Consider the following 22,000-nt stretch of genomic DNA (forward strand, 5'->3'; position numbering starts at 1 on the left):
CACGAAGGCCTCAGCCCCTCCACCCACCTCACCCCGTCTCTCCAAGGAAGCCCTCGGCCCCCGGCCCCGGGGCTGTTTAGAAGAAAAGCGAGGTCGGCGTGGTGAAGACGCTCCAGGAGGCTGGACTCGCTCATTAACTCCTATTTTTAAAGAAAGTGTGTTTGAGCTTCTCCTTCTTCTGATCATAAAAGGAGAGCAAAGTCATTTCAGAAAAGAAAAGAGAAAAACACACCCGGAAACGTGTTTGGTCCTGTGCCCTCTAAGCGGAAAGTTCTGAACCCATTTCAGCCCGGGGAACGGAGTCTCCAAATTGGGGGCCCAAGGGGGGGGGGGAATGGGACAGGGGCCACATTTCCCCGTCAGGACAGTTGGTTAAGGATGGGGACAGGCGGGGGACACTGGGCCCCCCGCCTGTCCCACTACTGTCTCTCTCCACTGGCACCTCCAATGCACACCAAGACACGCGTGCACGCACATGCATGTACACACACCTGCACTTTGGCGGCTGGTGGTTTACTTGTGTGGACCAAGAAGTACCTGGGGGCTCTAGAAGGTCTCCAAGGCCAGGGTGGACATCAGATAGGGGAGGGGGAGGAGGAAGAGGAAAAGGGAGATGAGGAGGAGGAAAAGGGGGAGGAGGAAGGGGAGGAGGGGGAGGAAAATGGGAGGAGAAGAGGGAGAAGGAGGAGGTAGAGGAAGAGGAGGAGGAGGATTATGAGGAGGAAGAGAAGGAGAGCAAGAAGGGTGAGGAGGAAGAGGAGGAGAAGGGGAGGAGAAAGAGGAAAAGGGGGAGGAGGAGGATGTAGAGGAGGAGAATGGGGAGGAGGAAGGGGAGGAGGGGGAGGATTATGAGGAGGAAGAGAAGCAGAGCAAAAGGGTGAGGAGGAAGAGGAGGAGGAGGGGAGGAAAAGAAAGAGGAAAAGGGGAGGAGGAGGATGTAGAGGAGGAGGAGGGGGAGGAGGGGGAGCCAGCCCCTCCACTGCCAGCCCGGTGCTCTTGGGTAAAGCCCCCCCCACTGGGTCAGACCCCAGCTCTCCACTGGCCGCTGTGTGGTCACGGGCAATCGGCACGACCTCTCTGTGCGCCAGGGACCACTCTGTAAAACCCCGCGCAGGTGAAGAAGAAAATGTGGAGTGCTCCGTGCGCGCCAGCCCTGCTGTCAGGACGTCTGCCGCCAGCCGTGCGTGGCCAGCCGTGCGCACACGAAGCTCTGCACCTCCCCGGGGTGCAGGGCGCTGAGGGAAGGGTCCAGAGCACAGCCCCGTCCTAGCCTCTCCTGGGGGACAGTGGGCGCGCTGGGGTCGGCAGGGGCTGTGCCCTTGTCACCCCGCACCCGCCACCGGGTGTCCCGGCTCCAACAACGCGGTGCCCCAAAGGCCGGCGCCTGGCGACTGCGGGTACGCCGGCCGGTGTCTGGGGTGTGTAGCTTGTGACTGCACAGCATTCCCCTGCCCGCCGGGAGAGGCGGTCAGCGCCGTGCGTGGACGGCCGGCGTGCACTCCTGACACAGGCAGCGCCACCTCTCACAGCTCGTAAGGCCAAGGCGCACCTCACTCCCGGCTAAACCATCTCCACGCCTTCCGTTACCTGACATCTCAGCCCTCTTAGAGAGGCCAAGACGGCCAGAGGACAGGGTGGATGAGCTGGGAGCCTGGACTGGGCCGGAAGGCTCCGGCCACCCACCCCGCAGGATGACAGACATCACTAATCCACCCAGCCCGCCTCCCCATCTCCTCCACACTGTCCTACGCCAGCCATGGCCACAGCCCGCCTCCCCATCTCCTCCACACCGTCCTACGCCAGCCATAGCCAATCGACCATGGTCCATTCTGGGTTTCGGGAGCGTGGGGTGGGAGGAGGGAGAAGGAGGAAATGTGTGCAGACATCAATGGAGCAGGGAGGAGGGGAAGGGTGGCGGCAGGACCGCAGTTCATTGTGCGGACACCACCAAGAGAGGCCGAGGGCCTGGGCCCAGCTCTCTACGAAAGCCACAGCCGGATCCCGACCCCACATACCCTTTCACCACCCTGTGCCGGGGAGGAAAAAGGCCATGTGCTAGAAGCGCATTTGGTGGTGGCTTGGGGTTTGTTTTGCTTTGTTGCCTTTGGCTTTTGTTAGATTCCCTTTGGCTTGTTTGTTACCATCCACATTCACGGTCCAGGTGAGCAGACTGTGACTGAGTCGGCCCACTTCCAGCAAATGATGACTACAGAAGACTGGGCTCAGAGAGCTGGCCGCCGGCCATATGGACCGTGCAGGTGTATGTGCGTGTGTGAGTGTGCGTGCATGTGTGTGTGCGTGCATGTGTGAGGGCTGAGTGCAGCGAGCTGGCCGCCGGCCGTATGGACCGTGCAGGTGTATGTGCGTGTGTGAGTGTGCGTGCATGTGTGTGTGCATGTGTGTGTATGTGTGCGCGTGCATGTGTGTGTGCATGTGTGTGTATGTGTGCGCGTGCCTGCCATTCCAGGAGCTTTGACCCAGCTTGGGCGCTGTCTCTGAGCTTTTTCTGCTCAAGGCTGGTGCTCCAGCACTTGCGCCACAGTGCCCCATCCCATTTCTGGATTTTTATCAGTTACTCGGACTCCTGAGTCTCATGGATTTTCCTGCCGGGCTGGCTTCAAACCATGATCCTCAGATCTCAGCCTCCTGGGTGGCGTGATGACAATGCGTGAACACCAGGGTGCCTGGGTGGCTCCTGCCGTTTTGGTCATGGTTGACGCCGTGTGGTGACGGCCGCCGCCCATGGGAAAGGGCCGGTGGAGTCACACACGGGCCGTGAGGTGACTCGGGGCTGCCGCCCGGCCCTCCCGGGCTGGGCCACGCACGGGCTCTGCCTGGTGTTTACCATGAACGCTGATTGTCCGATATTCCCCGGCAACGGAAACTAACCAATAACAGTCACATCTAGAAAACTAAAGATGACGGTGCAGTGGGGAATCTTTCCTCCTTGTCAGATTTCAATCTGAAATGAAGTCGTGGCGCTCCGCACTAAGACGGAGACGCTGACCCCTGAGTAGTTTCATCCCAGCGGCGCTTCCGTTAATCCCGCTTGAAGCCGTATCAGCTTCAGGAGGTGCTGTTGGGCTTTTCCTCCCGTTCCGGCCCATCCTCTGGCCTCACGCCCACCCCGGCCGGGCTCCAGTGCGCTCACACCCTCCTCCCCGCCCCCACCCATCGCTCTCACAAGCCGCTCGCTCGGGTGACACTGCAGAATGGCAGAGGGAAAGCCGGGTCTCCGTCCTTTCCCCAGTGGCAGGAGCCATGATGAACCCCCGGTGGCTCTAACCCCGGGAATGGCTGCTGCACCCTATGCTCCACACGGCAAACCCACCCGCCAGGCCAGCTGGAGAGCAGGGAGATAGCCGGAGCGAGGGCACCGAGGGAAATAAAGAAGCGAGGCTGGGGGTTACAGCCGCGTGGAGGCGCGGGGGGGGGGGTGATGGGGAGGCCCCCGGGGGGGAGGGGGAGGCGCCCAGGGGGGGAGGGGGAGGCGCCCAGGGGGGGAGGGGGAGGCGCCCAGGGGGGGAGGGGAAGGCGCCCAGGGGGGGAGGGGAAGGCGCCCAGGGGGGAGGGGGAGGCACCCAGGGGAGGGGGAGGCACGGGGGGAGGCACCCAGGGGGAGGGGGAGGTGCCGGGGGGGAGGGGGAGGCGCCCGGGGGAGGGGGAGGTGCCGGGGGGGGAGGGGGAGGCGCCCGGGGGAGGGGGAGGCGCCCAGGGGGGAGGGGGAGGCGCCGGGGGGGGGGGTGAGGGGAAGGCCCCCGGGGAGGGAGGGGGAGGCACCCAGGGGGGGAGGGGGAGGCACCCAGGGGGGGAGGGGGAGGCACCCAGGGGGGGAGGGGGAGGCGCCCGGGGGGGAGGGGGAGGCGCCCAGGGGAGGGGGAGGCGCCGGGGGGGAGGGAGAGGCGCCCGGGGGGGAGGGGGAGGCGCCCAGGGGAGGGGGAGGCGCCCAGGGGGGAGGGGGAGGCGCCCAGGGGAGGGGGAGGCGCCCAGGGGGAGGGGGAGGCGCCCAGGGGGGAGGGGGAGGCGCCCAGGGGGAGGGGGAGGCGCCCAGGGGGAGGGGGAGGGGGGTCACACAGCCTCAGTGTCAGGACAAAACGAGAGCCTTGGGCGCTCTGACACCCGGGGACCGGCGAGGGGAAGCACATCTGTGTGTGGGGGGAACGCATAACGGAACGGGCCACCGCTGCCGCCAGGCCGAGACCCACACGGCTGAGGTTGGGGCCACCACCACCGGCCCCCGAGACCCACACGGCTGAGGTTGGGGCCACCACCACCGGCCCCCGAGACCCACACGGGTGAGGTTGGGGCCACCGCCACCGGCCCCCCGAGACCCACACGGGTGAGGTTGGGGCCTCCACCACCAGGCCCCGAGACCCCCAGGGTGAGGCTGGAGCAGAGGAGCCGCCGGGCTGACACACAGAGGGTGCTGGAGACTTGGTGCTCTTAGCTTCTCCGCGTGTGGCCCTCGCTTGAAGCCAGGGGGAACCCGGCGAAGGGTTAGAGGTGGCTTCTCCATCTGGGGAGGGCAGAGAAACCGTGCGCAGGAACCTTCTGGGCCCCAGAAAGAGCATCCGTGCGGGAGAGTGACCCCACGCGCGCCCGTGACCTCCAATGACCTCACAGCTCTAGTGGTCACACGGCCAAGTCACTCGGAGAGCTGGGGACCACTGACCCTGGGCGAGAAGCCGAGGTTCCTCGTGGACATGCCTCCGGAACATTCTACCTCCCATTCCCTTACAGAAAGCCCTCTCCCTCATCGGTCCTTCCCGCAGGCACCCCACTCCTGCGGGCCAGCAGGGGGCGCAGGGGGCCTGGGCCTCAGACGAGTCCCTGGCCTCGTCCATCTAGACGCCCGGAGCTGGCGCCGCCTCCCTGACTCGGAGGGGACGCGTCAGGGCCCCCATTCCAAAACCGAACAGTGGCGCACCGACCAGCCACGGGCCGGGTCCGAGGGGCGTGTGCGCGCGCACGCACACACGCATGCACGCACGCGCGCGTGAGGAGAGAGACGCGGCTACTCACGATCAGAGCGTGGTCTCGGCCCATGGCGATGACGGTCTGGTTCACCGTGCGCAGCAGCTGCACCATGATCTCTTGGATGTGGTGGTAGGTGAAGGCCTGCAACACAGACGGGGAACATCGGTGTGACCGCCGGGCCGACACAGATGATGGTGCCGGGACACGGTGACTGCCACCACCATCGCCACCGCCTCTGCTGAGACCCCTTGTCACCACCGCTATGACACCATCACCACCGCTATGACGTCACCGCCACTGCTATTACATCATCACCACTATGACATCATCACCACTGCTATGACATCACCAATACTGTTACATCATCACCACTATTACGTCATCACCACTGCTGTTACATCACCACCATCATTATTACATCATCACCACTATGACATCATCACCACCGCTATGACACCATCACAACTGCTGTTACATCATCACCACTATTACATCATCACAATGGCTATGACATCATCGCCACTGCTATGACATTGTCACCACTGCTACCACGTCACCCACATTGCTTCACCCTGTCACCTCACACCCTCACACCCGCACCCTGGCCCACCCTTGGCTGTGTGTGTATTAAGAAACTCTACTTGTTGGCCAGGCACCATTGGCTCATACCCATAATCCTAGCAGCCCGGGAGGCTGAGATCTGAGGATCACAGTTCAAAGCCAGCCTAGGCCAAGAAAATTGAGGAGACTCTTATCTCCAATTACCCAACAAAAGGCCAGAAGTGGCGCTGTGGGCCAAGTGGTAGAGTACCAGCCTTGAGTGAAAAAGCTCAGGGACAGCGCCCAGGCCCCAAGTTCAACCTCCAGGACCAGCACACACACGTGCATATGCACACACACACACACACACGCACACGCACACGCGCACACACACACACGCGCACACACGCACACGCACACGCACACACACACACACACACACACACACACGAAACTCCACCAGCCATCCTCGGCATGGGGTGGTGGTAAAGGGCTGGTTCGGACTTTGAGACAGGGACCTTCAGGTTGAGAACACCAGGTCTGATGCAGGTCTGCGGCACCTGATTGGCTCCTTCATATCGTTAGCTCAGCTGGAGAGGGGCTGAGAACCCAGGGGCAGATGTGCTGCCGTGCGGTCAGTCCTGGCACACCAATGTCCGCACCCTGCCGAGGGGACACGGCTGTGGCCCCCGCCGGCCGCCAGCCCCCCCCGTGGCCCTCCCCACGGCACCCACACCTCAGAGCCTTCTAGAACAAAGGGTATTTTCTTCTCATTCTGAGGGATGTCCCCTTCTCTAGACCCCACAGTGTGTGGTGCATCCTGATAACCATCGTACAAAATTGGTGGGATTTTTTCCAGCGCCCGTCGCCGATGACTCCAGTACGTTCAGAGGCTCCCTCCTCCCAGCTGCCTCCTGCTTGGGAAGGTGGGCCGCGCCTCCCACTTCATCCATAATCAGTTTGGCAGAGGTAGAAGTGAATTTCCGTCTGGTCTTGGGCTTTCTGGCTGAGGAACAGACAGGCCCCCTCGTTTTCTGTCTCCATAGTGTATCCCGCACCCCCGTTTTCAATCCCAGAATTCCGCCAGCGAGCAGGAAAGCTCTCCGTGGGAGGCTCAGCCGCCCGATGCTCTCGAGCCGTGACAGCCCAGCCTTGCTGATTGCTGTAATCAACGCATCCCGCGCCAAGCCCCGGCCGGGTCCTCGGATCCAGCGCTGGCTTCTTGGAAATGCAGTCGGCATCTGCTGCTGGTGTCCTGAGACTCGGGGTGAATCGGGTACCTCGGAAAGTTGTAGCTGCTGCTCCTCCATCCAGAATAACTTCCGCTGTGTATAATTCAGCATCGCTCCTCTCTCCGCTGTCTGGATCTGCTCCTTTCTTCACACTCCGCGGAGCGAGACACAAAATAACAGCGTGGCACAAATAACTCCGTGGCACAAAATAACAGCGCCCGGGCTGCGTGTCCTCCACAGGCCAGTGGCGCACGGGGCTCTGTCCGTCCATCCTTCCTCCTCGCACCTGCTTTCTCCCCCCTTCCACCACACGGGTGTTGTGCACCGAGACTTGTCTTCCAAGAGAGAGTTCACGCGGATACGTAGCTAGTGTATGGAGGTGTTTGGGGACGGTTACAACTGCTCTTGTCCGACCTTCCCTGAAGCTTTTAATTCCTTACGCCCGGACAGGAACGCGTCCCTCCGCTCCTCGAGACCGGCTCTGTTCATAGGGAGAGGCACTGAACTTCCACTCGGGTCGACTGACTCCCAGGTCAGCACCCCGGAGTCCCTACGCCCCAGCTTTCCATCATCACCTCCTGCGCTGGGATGGCAGCGCCGACTGTGACAGCAAGCGAAGCTCAGCGTGGCTCTCCGCCCGCGCAGCCCTTCCTCTGATTGACGGGAGGGACGGCGGCGGTGAAGCAGCTGGGATTTATCCCACAGCCGCTCCCAGGAAGGACGGGGAAGCAAAGTGCCCTCGCCCGGCGCCCGCCGTGCCGGCTTCTCACCTGCCGTGTGTGCCGCGGATATTTATGGGTTGCTCGTCTGCGCCGGCCCGGCTGTCCGTTAGGGTGGGCAGCGAATGAGGCAGAGGCTGTCCTTCGGCTGCTGGGACAGCCGCCAGGCACAGCCCAGCCGGTGCGGCCGGGGTCAGCGCTGCGGCCTGGGCCGCGTCCATTAACTCTTCAGGCCATGAGGAGCAGATGAACGCCTCCCATCTGAGTCCCAGCGTCTGGCCCGCGCCGTGGGCAACGAGGCCTGTCCACACAGGCCAGCCCGAGGCTTTGACGGTGACCGTGACCACCCAGCACATCATCCCCCAGGGACACGCACGCCACGGGGGAGGGGGGACGGGGGGGTGCCACACACGGGCAACTTTAATAACACCAAAGCCAAACCCACCTGCCGCTCTGAGCGAGATTTCAGTGCAGACACTGCCCACCTGCCTTTCTCATTAGATTCTGCTGAGTACAAACATGAAATACAATAACATTAGTGTCAGCATGTCTTTCTAGAAAGGAGACTAATTGAAGACGAGAGGATCAATCGGACCACAGAGATTGATTATTGAGCGTCGGCCCCGCGCCCAGGCAGTGTGGAAACCAGAAGACAAGTGAGACCAGGGTCGGCCCTGTGCGGGGGACGCCTGGAAACGCCGGGACAGCCGGGAAGAGGGGCTTCCGCAAAAAAGATGGCTTCGCCAAGCTTCCCGGAGACAGGGCTGTCCACGCAGCCGCAGAACGAGCCGGCTGCCTCAGAGACGAATCCATCCGGGCTTCCAATGTCAGTGGCTCCCAGAGCCCCTGTCGTGGTGGTTAGAGCGTCTGTGACACGGTGAATCCCAAGAGGACACGGGACCTGCCCGGCCGAGGACAGCATTGGAGGATGCTGGGAGCACTTTCCAGCGCTGGTGTGCACGGGAGACGCATTCGTCTCCGCCAGCCTCCCTGGCACGCCCGCCAGCGCTGAATGACCTCTTGGATAGAGAGGGAGGAAACGCGAATGAAGGCAGAATCGGGCATCTACCCCTCACCTCGCACGCGAAGAGCACCTGGAAGGGGCTGGGAAATTACCTGAACTGTGTAACTGCCATCAGCACCCGCCACATCTTTGGGACGCACGCCCCTCCCCACCCGGAGGTGTCCTGCGGCCGTCATTGCTAAGCAGGGCTGAGCTGGCAGGGCCTGTGGATGGCGGGGGCTGCAGCCCGGTGCCAGCGAGGAGCCAGGAATAACCCACCGGGCTGCTGCCAGCTACGAACGGCCGGCGGGAAAAACCGGGACTCTGTGAGTCTTGTTTGGCATGAGGCAGGGTAGACAGGTAAAGGTGACTGGGAAATGAGGAATTATAAAGGACCACGCTCAGACATTCCAACAGAACGAGGCCTGAAGCCACAAGAACCGGAGAGACAGCGGGTCTGTTTGGGGCCTGGCATTGGGACAGGGCCACAGGAACGCAGGTCTGTAATGATCAGGGTTGCTAGGTAACTCAACCAGGTGTCTAGCTAGGAATTCGGCATGAAATGCCCCAGAAATACAGTAGCTTAGAAAGAAAACAAAACAAAATGCCTGGAGCGTTTCCCACCCACGGCCCGGCGGGGGAAGTTCAGGCACTGTCTTCCTGTCTCTACTGTCTTTATCTTGTCTTATTGAGATAAATATCCCTGCCAAGCCTTCACCCCTGGGGGGGGGGGCCCTCTCTCCTTGTGAGACCCCCTCGAAGGCTGTGTGTTGTGGCTCTCGGTTCCCCGTGGGGTTTAGGGGAACTGGGGACTCACGGCTGGCTGGCTGGTGTCTGGGGCCTGTGGGACCCGAGCAGCCCATGCCAGCCAGCTGAATTTGAGAAGCCTCTGCCCACGCCATGTGGCCACTACCAAAAGATAATGGATCTTTGAGTAGACAAATGTGCCGGAGTCTTTGCCATCGCGTGGTTTATTAAATGCAGATTTGAAAGTGCTCGGCTTTACAGGCTGGAGTGGGCTCTTAAATTAAGAAGGCAAAGAACTGAGAACTTGCCCAGCTGGTCCTCCATTTCCTGTAAATACCAAAGAAAAGAGGACGGTCCCTGTACCGCTGTGTCCCCATACGGCGGTGCTTGTCAGAGTCACCATGCGGGCTGCCTGCGTCCAAACCCCCAAACCCACTCTCCAGGGAGGGCCGTGACTCCAGGGCTGCTCCCCTGCCCCCGGCCTGGGGCCTCTCCCCAGGTCGCCTTCTGGCCCGCTGCCCTCCTCCCAGGAGGACGTGGGGAACGGGGCCTCCCCGCAGCTGCCTTGTGAAGGGCCGGTGATCAGTACTGAGAACCTGCAGGCCCGAGGCCCAGAGGGACTCAGGTCGGATGCTTCTGGACTTGTGCTTTTCAGCATGGTTCAAAGTGATCATGGCCATGGAGTGAGTCCTATACCTCAAAGGAGAAGCTGTTAAGAAGAAAGACAGAGACAGGAGCAGAGACAGAGCAGAGGCAGAGCGGTGGGCCCGAAGGAGGTCCCTGGGAGAGACAGCATCCCCCGCCCAACTCAGCCATGACGGCTGATGAGAATAATTCATCCCACAAAGACAGCTGCTCACACGGGCCCAAACACACATGCACAAGCATGCACGGATATGCACCTGCATGCACAACCATGCACATGCACACACACGTGCATGCCACACACCCACGTGCACACGTGTGCGTGTAGGTCATGCACATACCCATGCACATGTACGTGTGCCTGCACATGCATGCTTGCACACATGCACCAATGCACACATGTACACTCCTATATAGCGCCAGCACCCTTGCGATGCACCTAGATACAGTATAGACTGACTGTCCTCTTCCAAGTGCTTGAGATCGGAAGTGATTCACAATCGATTGGCCCTGGGAAGAGGGGAGCGTTTTCATCCACATCATGAGACATCTTACACCTGCCACCCAAGCCTACGCATGAAAATTCATTTACTTTTCCCATATAACTGATATCCGCCGTAACCAGAAAGTAATTTATGTATGACCCCGGGTCATGCTGGACGTGAAACCGGGCTTCAAAGACTGACACTGACCCCGGTGGCATCCCATTCCTGCTCAGGGACCTCAGGTGTCCGAACAGCTCAGACCCGGTGTCAGCTTAGTGATGCCCAGAGTGTGGCCGTGTGGGGACCTGCTCCAGGAGCCGGTGACGCCTGTGTCCCCGTGCCCAGCACAGGCCTCCGCATCCACCCGCCCCACCGCAAATGGACGAGCGCATGAACAGAGCCACCACACTCACCCAGCCGCAGGAGAAGCTGTGTCTTACTGCGGACAGTGAGGAGAGGAAGGAAGAGACGACAGAGAGACCCCCCAGGAACTGGGCACGAGTGGCCGACCACAGGATCCATAGAATACCATTCCTGACTGTCTAACGCTAGCAAGTCACCAGCACAGGCCTTCCAGAAAGCTCTGTGGAGGGTGTTCTAGGGAGGAGGAGGGGGAGGGGGAAACAGGAGCATTGCTTCCACAAATGCTTAGAGAAGATTTACTGGTTGATGGTGTCTTCAAAGCCTTCTGGAACCAGGCACAGGGAAGGACAGACCCCCTGTGTGGACTTACAGCCGAAGAAATGCGGGCCTGGGCCAACTCAACCCATCCGCCCTTGCTTCCTGCCGGTGATTCTGCACTCAGGAAGCCCGGCCTCGGCCCCCAGCCCCGCGGTCTCCAGAGATGACCCAGCACACACCGGCTCCCTGCCCTGCCTCCTGCCCCCCACCCCTCCACCCCATCCTCCAGACCCAGGCCTGGGCACCTGCTCGTTCGGGAAGATTACGAACCTTCCCTCTCCCGAGGAAACGGCAGAGACGGTCCCGGGTCCCGGGTCCCGGGTCCCAGGCAGGACGTCAGGTGTGAGAGCCCCTCCACCCTGCATCCCTGCACGCAGGGCTGGGTAAGCAGGGCCAGCCCTCGCCCACACCCAGCCCACAGACACAGGGTGACCCGACGTCACCCCAGCTGCGGCCGGCCCCAGCCCCGTTCACGGCTGGGTGGAGGTGCTGGTACTCACCGGGTCCTGGCCGCTCAGCACCTCCAGGAGGCTGTTCAGGAGCTCCACGCAGTGCTTCTTCTCCAGGGCCTGGTGCCCCTCGTCCCGCTGCTGCAGGAGCTCCTTCAGCTCCTTCGTGATGACCGGAAGCAGGATGTCCCGGCACTCTGCGGGGGACACGGGGGGGGGCACGCGGCGTGTGGGACAGGGGCACGGGCTGCGGCGTGGGGGGGGCGGGCATGCGGCGTGTGGGACGGGGACACGGGCACGCAGCACGTGGGGGGCGGGCACGCGGTGTGTGGGGGGCAGGCACGCGGCATGTGGGGGGCGGGCACGCGGCGTGTGGGGGGCGGGCACGCGGCGTGTGGGGGGCGGGCACGCGGCGTGTGGGCACACATCTCTCTCAGCATTCTAGCTCAGTGCTCTTACTACAATTACATACAACTACCTCTAAGTACGGACTGTTCACGGGAGTGGTTATACATCTAGAATCTGTTTAGAATCTCAAATCTGCTCTGCCGTCTGACGTGTAAATTACATAATACGAGGATATGGAGATTGTTCATTAAGGGAACAATTCACAAGTGTGTTCTCCTTGTAGAAGTTTTAAATATCGAAGATTAGGTTACGATTTCTTTTGAGATCTCGGTCACAGTTCTGGTCCCTCTAGAATCCACACTCCCCAGACACAACTAGTGATACGTAGGTGTAAAACGTGAACTGAGTGGAGTGTGCGTGTGAGACAAACGAGACTCAGGCAAGGGGGATTTGAAACCCACACTAACTCTCGTCTTCCTACAGCTCACTGGGCAGGGGGAAGTCAGCGGCGGCACAGAGCCTGATCGACAAGTGCGAGGCCTTGACTTCAAAACCACAGTACTGCCAACAAGTAGAGGAGGAGGAAGGAAAAGGGGGGAGAGAGGGAAGGCAAGAGAAGGGGGAGAGGAGGAGGAAGAGGAAGAAGAGAAGGAGAAAGATGGGGTAGAGGAAGAGGAGGAGGAAGAGAGGGAGGCAGAAGAGGAGGAGGAGGAGGAAGAGGGAAAAGAGAAGGAAGAGAGGGAGATGGGGTAGAGGGAGATGGGGTAGAGGGAGAGAGGGAGGGAGAGGAGGAGGAGGGAGAGAAGGAGGAGGGAAAGGGAGGAGGGAAAGGGGAGGAAGAGGAAGGAGTGAGGGGAGGTTTCAATCCCCAGCACCAAAAAATAAAAAATAAAAAACTACAGAAGACAAAAAAACAAGAAAGTGATGACAATGTCCTGGGGGTTAGGACAGCCGTGTGTGACTCCACACTGCAGCTCTGAACGCTCTCCCGCTGTGGGCTGAGGTCAGGAGGTGAAGGAGGTAGACACCGGCACACGGCCCACAGTCCATGAGCCCAGCCTCCCTCATCCTCTCCACCATCGCCCACTGGGCGTTGGCTGCGCGATGGACACAGGTCAGGGCCCGGGGGAAGGCCAGGGGCACAGCTAGAGCCCACTGGGCAGGCAGCAGAATTGTACAGACAAGGCCCCTGAGCCACGGCCACTTCCTCCCCTCTCACCCATCACGGCCTCCACCTCCCCAGGGCTCCGTGGCCGTCAGGTGGCGTGGTGGAGCCGTGGCTGGGTTCTCCTACAGAGCTCATTCTCTGAGGAGCCAGGTCAGACATTCACCGCAGTCCCCTCTCCACCAACCACTGTCCCAGGGAAAGGTGCTGATAGATCCTAGACAGCACTGACCCCCTTGAAAAGTGGCCGGACCAACTTAAAATCCCACCACCCAGCCCCTCCACCCCAGTGCACACAGCCATCCACAGAAACAGCAGGGGTACTGGGTCACCCGTGGGGCTGGACTGAAGGATGGTTAAGGCTCCAAAATTCTGAGATTGAAGGACGTGGATGTGTGGATTGCATGGTGTGGATTGTGGACTGAGTGGATATGTGGACTTCATGCATGGATATGTAACTACATTATGTGCATGTGATTGCATGGTGTGGATGTGTGATTGCATGGTGTGGATGTGTGATTGCATGACGTGGATGTGTGTGATTGCATGATGTGGATGTGTACTTGCATGGTGTGGATGTGTGTGATTGCCTGGTGTGGATGTGTGTGATTGCATGGTGTGGATGTGTGATTGCATGGTGTGGATGTGTGATTGCCTGGTGTGGATGTGTGATTGCATGACGTGGATGTGTGTGATTGCATGGTGTGGATGTGTGATTGCATGGTGTGGATGTGTGATTGCATGGTGTGGATGTGTGTGATTGCATGGTGTGGATGTGTGATTGCATGGTGTGGATGTGTGATTGCATGGTGTGGATGTGTGATTGCATGGTGTGGATGTGTGCTTGCATGGTGTGGATGTGTGCTTGCATGGTGTGGATGTGTGTGCTTGCATGGTGTGGATGTGTGTGATTGCATGGTGTGGATGTGTGTGATTGCATGGTGTGGATGTGTGTGATTGCATGGTGTGGATGTGTGTGATTGCATGGTGTGGATGTGTGATTGCATGGTGTGGATGTGTGCTTGCATGGTGTGGATGTGTGCTTGCATGGTGTGGATTGCATGGTGTGGATGTGTGGATTGCATGGTGTGGATGTGTGATTGCATGGTGTGGATGTGTGTGATTGCATGGTGTGGATGTGTGATTGCATGATGTGGATGTGTGATTGCATGACCTGGATGTGTGATTGCATGACGTGGATGTGTGATTGCATGGTGTGGATGTGTGTGATTGCATGGTGTGGATGTGTGCTTGCATGGTGTGGATGTGTGATTGCATGGTGTGGATGTTTGGATTGCATGGTGTGGATGTGTGTGATTGCATGGTGTGGATGTGTGATTGCATGGTGTGGATGTGTGATTGCATGATGTGGATGTGTGTGATTGCATGGTGTGGATGTGTGATTGCATGATGTGGATGTGTGATTGCATGGTGTGGATGTTTGGATTGCATGGTGTGGATGTGTGTGATTGCATGGTGTGGATGTGTGCTTGCATGGTGTGGATGTGTGATTGCATGGTGTGGATGTTTGGATTGCATGGTGTGGATGTGTGTGATTGCATGGTGTGGATGTGTGATTGCATGGTGTGGATGTGTGCTTGCATGGTGTGGATGTGTGTGATTGCATGGTGTGGATGTGTGATTGCATGGTGTGGATGTGTGCTTGCATGGTGTGGATGTGTGTGATTGCATGGTGTGGATGTGTGATTGCATGGTGTGGATGTGTGTGATTGCATGGTGTGGATGTGTGATTGCATGGTGTGGATGTGTGATTGCATGGTGTGGATGTGTGATTGCATGGTGTGGATGTGTGATTGCATGACGTGGATGTGTGCTTGCATGGTGTGGATGTGTGCTTGCATGGTGTGGATGTGTGATTGCATGGTGTGGATGTGTGATTGCATGGTGTGGATGTGTGATTGCATGGTGTGGATGTGTGATTGCATGGTGTGGATGTGTGCTTGCATGGTGTGGATGTGTGTGATTGCATGGTGTGGATGTGTGATTGCATGACGTGGATGTGTGATTGCATGGTGTGGATGTGTGCTTGCATGGTGTGGATGTGTGCTTGCATGGTGTGGATGTGTGTGGATTGCATGGTGTGGATGTGTGCTTGCATGGTGTGGATGTGTGATTGCATGGTGTGGATGTGTGCTTGCATGGTGTGGATGTGTGCTTGCATGGTGTGCTTGCATGGTGTGGATGTGTGATTGCATGGTGTGGATGTGTGCTTGCATGGTGTGGATGTGTGTGGATTGCATGGTGTGGATGTGTGATTGCATGGTGTGGATGTGTGTGATTGCATGGTGTGGATGTGTGATTGCATGGTGTGGATGTGTGTGATTGCATGGTGTGGATGTGTGATTGCATGGTGTGGATGTGTGCTTGCATGGTGTGGATGTGTGCTTGCATGGTGTGGATGTGTGATTGCATGGTGTGGATGTGTGATTGCATGGTGTGGATGTGTGATTGCATGGTGTGGATGTGTGATTGCATGGTGTGGATGTGTGATTGCATGGTGTGGATGTGTGTGATTGCATGGTGTGGATGTGTGTGATTGCATGACGTGGATGTGTGTGCTTGCATGGTGTGGATGTGTGATTGCATGGTGTGGATGTTTGGATTGCATGGTGTGGATGTGTGATTGCATGGTGTGGATGTGTGTGATTGCATGGTGTGGATGTGTGTGATTGCATGGTGTGGATGTGTGGATTGCATGGTGTGGATGTGTGTGATTGCATGGTGTGGATGTGTGTGATTGCATGGTGTGGATGTGTGATTGCATGAGTGGATGTGATTGCATGGTGTGGATGTGTGCTTGCATGGTGTGGATGTTTTCAGTGTTGCAGACCAGGGTCCATGAGGAGTGGCAGTCTGTCCACCTGAAAGGCGTCAGCTCTCTGACTCAGCCATGCCAGCATCCCCTTCAAGATGGAGGCTCTGGGTTCTGGGAATCAGAGAGCTTCACCGAGAAAGCCATTAATCAGGTGGCCTGCTTTTTTTCAGAAAGTACTTTGTCTTCTCTTTAGTCATGATTTCTCAGAAGCGGCTGGCTCCTCTGCTCTGAGCTGAAACCATTTCTGTCATCTGTGATGGGACTGGAAGGCCTCAGAGAGCAGCATCTGTAAACGGCCGCCCGACTGTCAAGCCAACACACACACAGACGGTCCCAGGTCTCACCAGGCCCAGCAATGAGACCCAGCAAACCGGCCCCTGGTGGCACACCCGACTGCAACCCGGGCCCAGCGAGGTGATCTGCGAAGCCCCGCCCGGCTCCTGCAGAGGGCACAGGAGGTCTCCGGCCTCAGCTCCTCCTTCTCTGAGATGTTTCAACCGATGGCAGGTGACGCCGGGGCCCTTGTGAAGTCTGACGTGCCTTTGTAGCAACGTCCTGACCATGGAGAAGACATCAGCTGGAGAACAGCTGGAGACCGTGGCTGGGGTGTCTGTCCTCTGTGAGCCACACAGTGAGCTTCCAACCCGGTCCCCGCTCCTCAGGAAAGTGCGCTGAGCACCACATCCACAGGGACCTGCCCACCTCCCCACGGGCCTCTGCTGAGGCCTCCCCTCCCCCCACTGCAGCCCCCCCACCTCCATAGCTGAACCCTCAAACCACAGGCCGGATAAATCCCTCCTCCCCAAGTCGTTCCCTCCTGGGTTTGTTCCCTGATCTAAAGCCCGCTCCGCCACCCAGTCCCGCCTCTCGGGTCCACACCGCCCTGCGCCCTCCACCACCCTCAGCGTGGCTCTGCCCTGGGGTGCAGGCCGCCGTGACCCCTCCCTACCCCAGCCTCGGGAGTCAACGCCCTCCCTCGGGGCCCCACGTGCTCCCCACACACACACACTTCTGGATGTTTGCACACATCACTCTTTTCCCAGCATGCTCTTCCCTTGACCACCCTCTTGGATTCTAGGCCCTCTCTCAGGACCTCTCTGGGCGCCCGGCTCTACCCGGGCTAATGGCTTCCGGAGCGGTCGGGAGTGCCTGCCTCACCCTCTGTGATCGGACCGTGTGTTCACAAGGCCGTGTGCCTGGTTTGGTGTTTCTGTTGCTACATGTAAACAAGAAAAGCTCCCGGAGGTCCTGGATTTGGAGTCCTGCCTGTGGTCACCTGGGCAGGGCTGGGCTCACAGGGCGGGCACTGGACAGCTAGTGTGGGCTGGACTCACAGGGTGGGCACTGGACAGCTAGTGTGGGCTGGACTCACAGGGCGGGCACTGGACAGCTAGCGGGGGGGGGCCTCTCCTCCCAGCACTGGGGCTGAGACCCCTGCAGGGCCGGCTGGACGCACCCTGTGGGCGCAGCAGCAGCGGGAGGAGACCCCAGCCAACACTCCACGGAGACAGCTAGTGATTTGTTACTGCAACTCCTCCTCCAGCCGGTGTCAGGAGAAAGCGCATTCCACCCACCAGGAAATCGATCAGGGATGGGTCGAGCCAGCTACAGCTCTACTAGCGTCTCTCACGCACCCTCCTGACTCCCCCCTCCTCCCCCAGACACGCCGAGTTACAGAACCCAAATCAGCCCTCAGCCCCGCTCTGGCTGCCAGGACCCACGCACTGCGTCAGCCACCCTGGGGCCCAAGGACGCCGCTGGCTGGAAGACCAGACTAGGCCACCGCAACAGGTGCTCAGGGAAAGAGTGGGGAGGAGAGAAAGAGGGAGGGGGAGGGAGGGGAGAGAGAGAGGAGGGAGGGAAGGGGAGACAGGGGAGAAAGGAGAGAGGGAGAGAGGGAGAGGGAGGAGAGAGGAGAGAGAAGAGAGAGGAGAGAGAGGGAGAGAGGAAGGGGAAAGGGAAGGGAGGGGAGGAGAGAGTAGGGGAGGGGAGGGGAGGGGGCAGCTCTTCCCTGCTCTGCTCTGATCCATCTTCTATTAAGGATCAACCCCGGGGGCCTGCTCTTGCCCAGCCCAGGCTGCCTTTGGGAGGTCGGGCGCCCGGGGCTCCAGCAGCGGCTGCAGAGCCTGAGGCGCGGGCAGCCAGCTCCCCCCCAGCCCCAGGGGCTCAGCTGGCCCCGGGCAGCGCTCTCCCGGGGATACGGACCCTCCGTGGGGGGATGGGGCTCCTCACGCCCAAGGCACTGTGGGATCAATTCTGCACGCCTCCTCCATTAGCGCCGTGTCTGAATGAGCTTTGATATGCACGTTATCATGTCTTCGAGACCGAGCGAGAATGTATCATCATTAACCCTGCCAGCCTTGCGTTTAGCGGTGCAGGCCCCCCCCACCCGTGTGTAATAGAAATGGCACTGATTCTGGAACCCGTTTTTCAAACGTTTGACTCTAACAGCCTATAAGGCACCGGAAGTTGACTCGACCTCCCCAGCTCTTTTTTTCCAGCATTCTCTATGTGAGGATTAACTCTCTGGAGGTGGAGCTGGGTATGGAGGCCCCCAGGCCTGGCCAGGGAAGGAGGCCAGTGGGCCAGGGGGCCTGAACCAGCACATAGAGAGTCCTAAGAAAGGGCACTCCAGCCCCAGGGGCTGTGACTGGAGTTCAGAGCCCTGGGGTCGGCGTGGTTACAGCCAGGGGGAGACGCTCGCTTTGGGGAGCGGGAAATAAACTAAGCAGTGTTGGAAGACTGACAGAGATCATGGGGGGAAAAATCACCAGAAAGGGCAACGGGACACGCTCTCTTCCCAGCACTCATGCCAATTAGGGAAGCGATAGGTTTGCGATGCGAGGCTCCACTGTGATGGATCGCTTTAATATTCCAGCCTCCCTCCCTCGCCACGCGCTACCTTTAAACCGCAATAACGGCAGGGGAGGGGGTGACGGATCGCGCCCTTCTATCCTTCTCCTGTCCCCCCTGCCTCCCGGTCACCTCCTCTCATTGAAAAACAAGATTATCAGAAGGGAGAGCCACTTCTCAGAAGATCAAAAGAGGAGGAGGAGGAGGTCTGAGCCATAACCTCAAGGTTGGTTGCCACCAAACACCACAGCGTGTAGTTTATCATTTAAAACATCAGCGGAAAGCCCTGGGCTGGCTGATCGCCAAACTTCTGGTTCCCGTAGAAGAAATCACCTGTAAAAGCATTGGCCCATCTGAGTTTATCACAGTACCGGGCACTTAACCAGCAGGAACTCCTCCCTTGGGCCCCTGCATTAACTAAACACAGGAGCAAGTTTGGTGCATTTGCTTTTCTCCTGTTCTAAACTGCCGCTCGCTGGTCACCTGAGCTTCTAGAAAGACACAGCAAAAGCAGAGATGACGAGCCACATCCTCACGGGGGAGTAGTTAATTCTCTATTTAAACCTAAAGCTCAGCGGGCGCTGGTGGCTCACGCCTGTCATCCTAGCTACTCAGGAGGCTGAGATCTGAGGATCTTGGTTCAAAGCCAGCCTGGGCAGGAAAGTCCATGAGACTCTTATCTCCAATAAACCACCAGAAAACCAGAAGTGGCACTGTGGCTCCAAGCGGTAGAGGGCAATAGCCTTTAGCAAAAGAGCTCGGGGACAGCGGCCAGGCCCCGAGTTCAAGCCCCATAACCCACAAAAAAAATAAAGAGAAACCTAACGTGTGTTTCTGTGCCCTGAAGATGAGGACGGAGCTGGGGAAGGCCTGCTCTGCCGCCTCCCGTGGCTGCCTGTCCCGTGGCTGCCTGTCCCGTGGCGTGCCCCTCCCTGCCATCCACCATCGCCACGTCTTTTCGTGGCGTGTCGGGGCATGTGTCTCCAGAGTCTGGGCCTGCAGAGGAGCGCAGACAGGTCTCTCTGGCTTCGGTGCTCACATTTTCCTTTTAGATCTAAGAGCCCTGTCTCTGGCTGTCTGTTCTCTGGTGGGAGGCGGCGTCCTTCATCAAAGGACCTGGAGAGGATCAGATATCCCCCCTTCCCACGAATCCCCGCTCCTGCTGAGGGAACCTGCCACGCACGCGCCACCCTGACACAGGTTCCACAAATCTCCCCGCGCCCTCCCACGCCTGCGGTGGTGAGCTGTGTTCACCCTACAATGGAACGGCCTTGCGGGGAAGAGCGACTACAGTTTTGAAAAGGAACTGACATGGGGGGGGCGGGGGGGGGAGAGAAGCTCCGAAAGCCGTCGTGTGCTTAAGAAAGACTCGATACCGCGACTGCAGACGCCCCAGGTTCCGCACGGCGCCCCCCGCGCCTCCCAAGCGGAGCTGGCCGGCCCTCGCCGCACCCGGCCTGGTCAGCAGAACTGGTACCAGTCGAGCAAAAGCACAGTGCGTGCTTTTTGAAGCATTGAAGCCATTCGGGTAAAAGAAGACACGGGTGTGGGTTTTTTCCCACGCTAATTTTAGGAGTAGGGACACAAGACTGAATTCTCCCCGCTGTCCGCAGCCTGAGGCTTCCGTCCTGTATGTACAGGGCTGGAAACTCGGCTCCCGGCTCCTGTGGGGGCTCCGGTTAAAGATGAGAGGTCTGGAGGACAGGCAAGCCAGGACGGGAGGTCAGGCTTGAAGGGGGTTGGGGGGCGCAGTGGGCATAGGAGTCAGACCCAGCCGGGGTGCGGCCCGCAGGGGACAGCCCGGACAAGGACAGGCGGCTGGCCTGTCGCGCTCTGCCCTGTCCCCCACCCCTCTATCCTGCCCTCCCCTGTCCCCCCTGCCCCCCCGCCCCCATCCCACCGTCCCCGCTGGGCCTGGACTTCTGATGGATGTGCAGCCATCAAATTCCAAAGAGCCGGCCAGGAACCACACATCCTGAGCCAGGAAATTCCTCTCTTCTCTTCCTGCGGAGCCACCGCTGCCGCCGCCGCCTGTGCCCTGTGCCCTGTGCCCACGGCCCAGCGCCCGTCACGGTGTGCAGCCTACTGTGGGCCAGGAAGCACCACCGACTCCCCCAAAAGGTGACTGGCCTGCCCAGGCTTCCCTGCAGAGCCCGGGGTGGATGCCCCGGTGCCCGGTGTCTGGGCTGTCGGTGATGTTTAAACCTGGCAGTGATGAGGGATGGACGCAGCCCAGACCAGGCAGACAGGACAGACGCCCACTGTAGACATGGCCTGCGTCTGCAGGCCACTGAGGTAATTTCTCAAGACCTTCATGGCATTTGTTTGGGGAGAGAGACCCCTGCAAGGGGCAGCCAGCACCATCCCCCCGCCTGAGCCACAGCCCGGCACTGGGAAACTCCAGTGAAAGGTGGTGGCCTGTGGTGAACAGGCCACTGCACACATGATCACCCCTGCACACATGATCACCCCTGCACACATGATCACCCCTGCCCACAGGATCACCCCTGCCCACAGGATCACCCCTGCCCACAGGATCACCCCTGCCCACAGGATCACCCCTGCCCACAGGATCACCCCTGCCCACATGATCACCCCTGCACACATGATCACCCCTGCACACAGGATCACCCCTGCCCACAGGATCACCCCTGCACACAGGATCACCCCTGCCCACAGGATCACCCCTGCACACAGGATCACCCCTGCCCACATGCTCGCCCCTGCACACAGGATCACCCCTGCACACATGATCACCCCTGCACACATGATCACCCCTGCACACATGATCACCCCTGCACACATGATCGCCCCTGCACACATGATCGCCCCTGCACACATGCTCGCCCCTGCACACATGATCACCCCTGCATACATGATCACCCCTGAACACACATGATCACCCCTGCACACATGATCACCCCTGCACACATGATCACCCCTGCACACATGATCACCCCTGCACACAGGATCACCCCTGCACACATGAACACCCCTGCACACATGATCACCCCTGCACACAGGATCACCCCTGCACACATGATCACCCCTGCACACAGGATCACCCCTGCCCACATGATCACCCCTGCACACATGATCACCCCTGCCCACAGGATCACCCCTGCCCACATGATCACCCCTGCACACAGGATCACCCCTGCACACATGATCACCCCTGCCCACAGGATCACCCCTGCACACATGGTCACCCCTGCACACATGATCACCCCTGCACACAGGATCACCCCTGCACACATGCCCACCCTTGCTCAAATGCTCACCCCTGTGCACATGCGCACCCCTGCACGGGCCCGCTCAGC

The 22,000-nt window shown here is 59.5% G+C and overlaps 1 protein-coding gene across 1 annotated transcript in view; it reads right to left on the minus strand.

The window, feature by feature from the left end:
- Window positions 1-22,000, minus strand: part of LOC138811510 (dedicator of cytokinesis protein 2-like) — a 138,770-nt gene that overhangs the window by 108,057 nt on the left and 8,713 nt on the right. Inside the window, 2 exon segments of the mRNA XM_069999212.1 lie at window positions 5,023-5,118; window positions 11,530-11,675. Coding sequence (XP_069855313.1) covers window positions 5,023-5,118; window positions 11,530-11,675 — 242 coding nt within the window.

The sequence above is a fragment of the Dipodomys merriami genome, unplaced genomic scaffold, assembly GCF_024711535.1.
Source record: "Dipodomys merriami isolate MVZ:Mamm:240054 unplaced genomic scaffold, mDipMer1.0.p SCAF_533, whole genome shotgun sequence".
In the NCBI taxonomy this organism is placed as follows: domain Eukaryota; kingdom Metazoa; phylum Chordata; class Mammalia; order Rodentia; family Heteromyidae; genus Dipodomys; species Dipodomys merriami.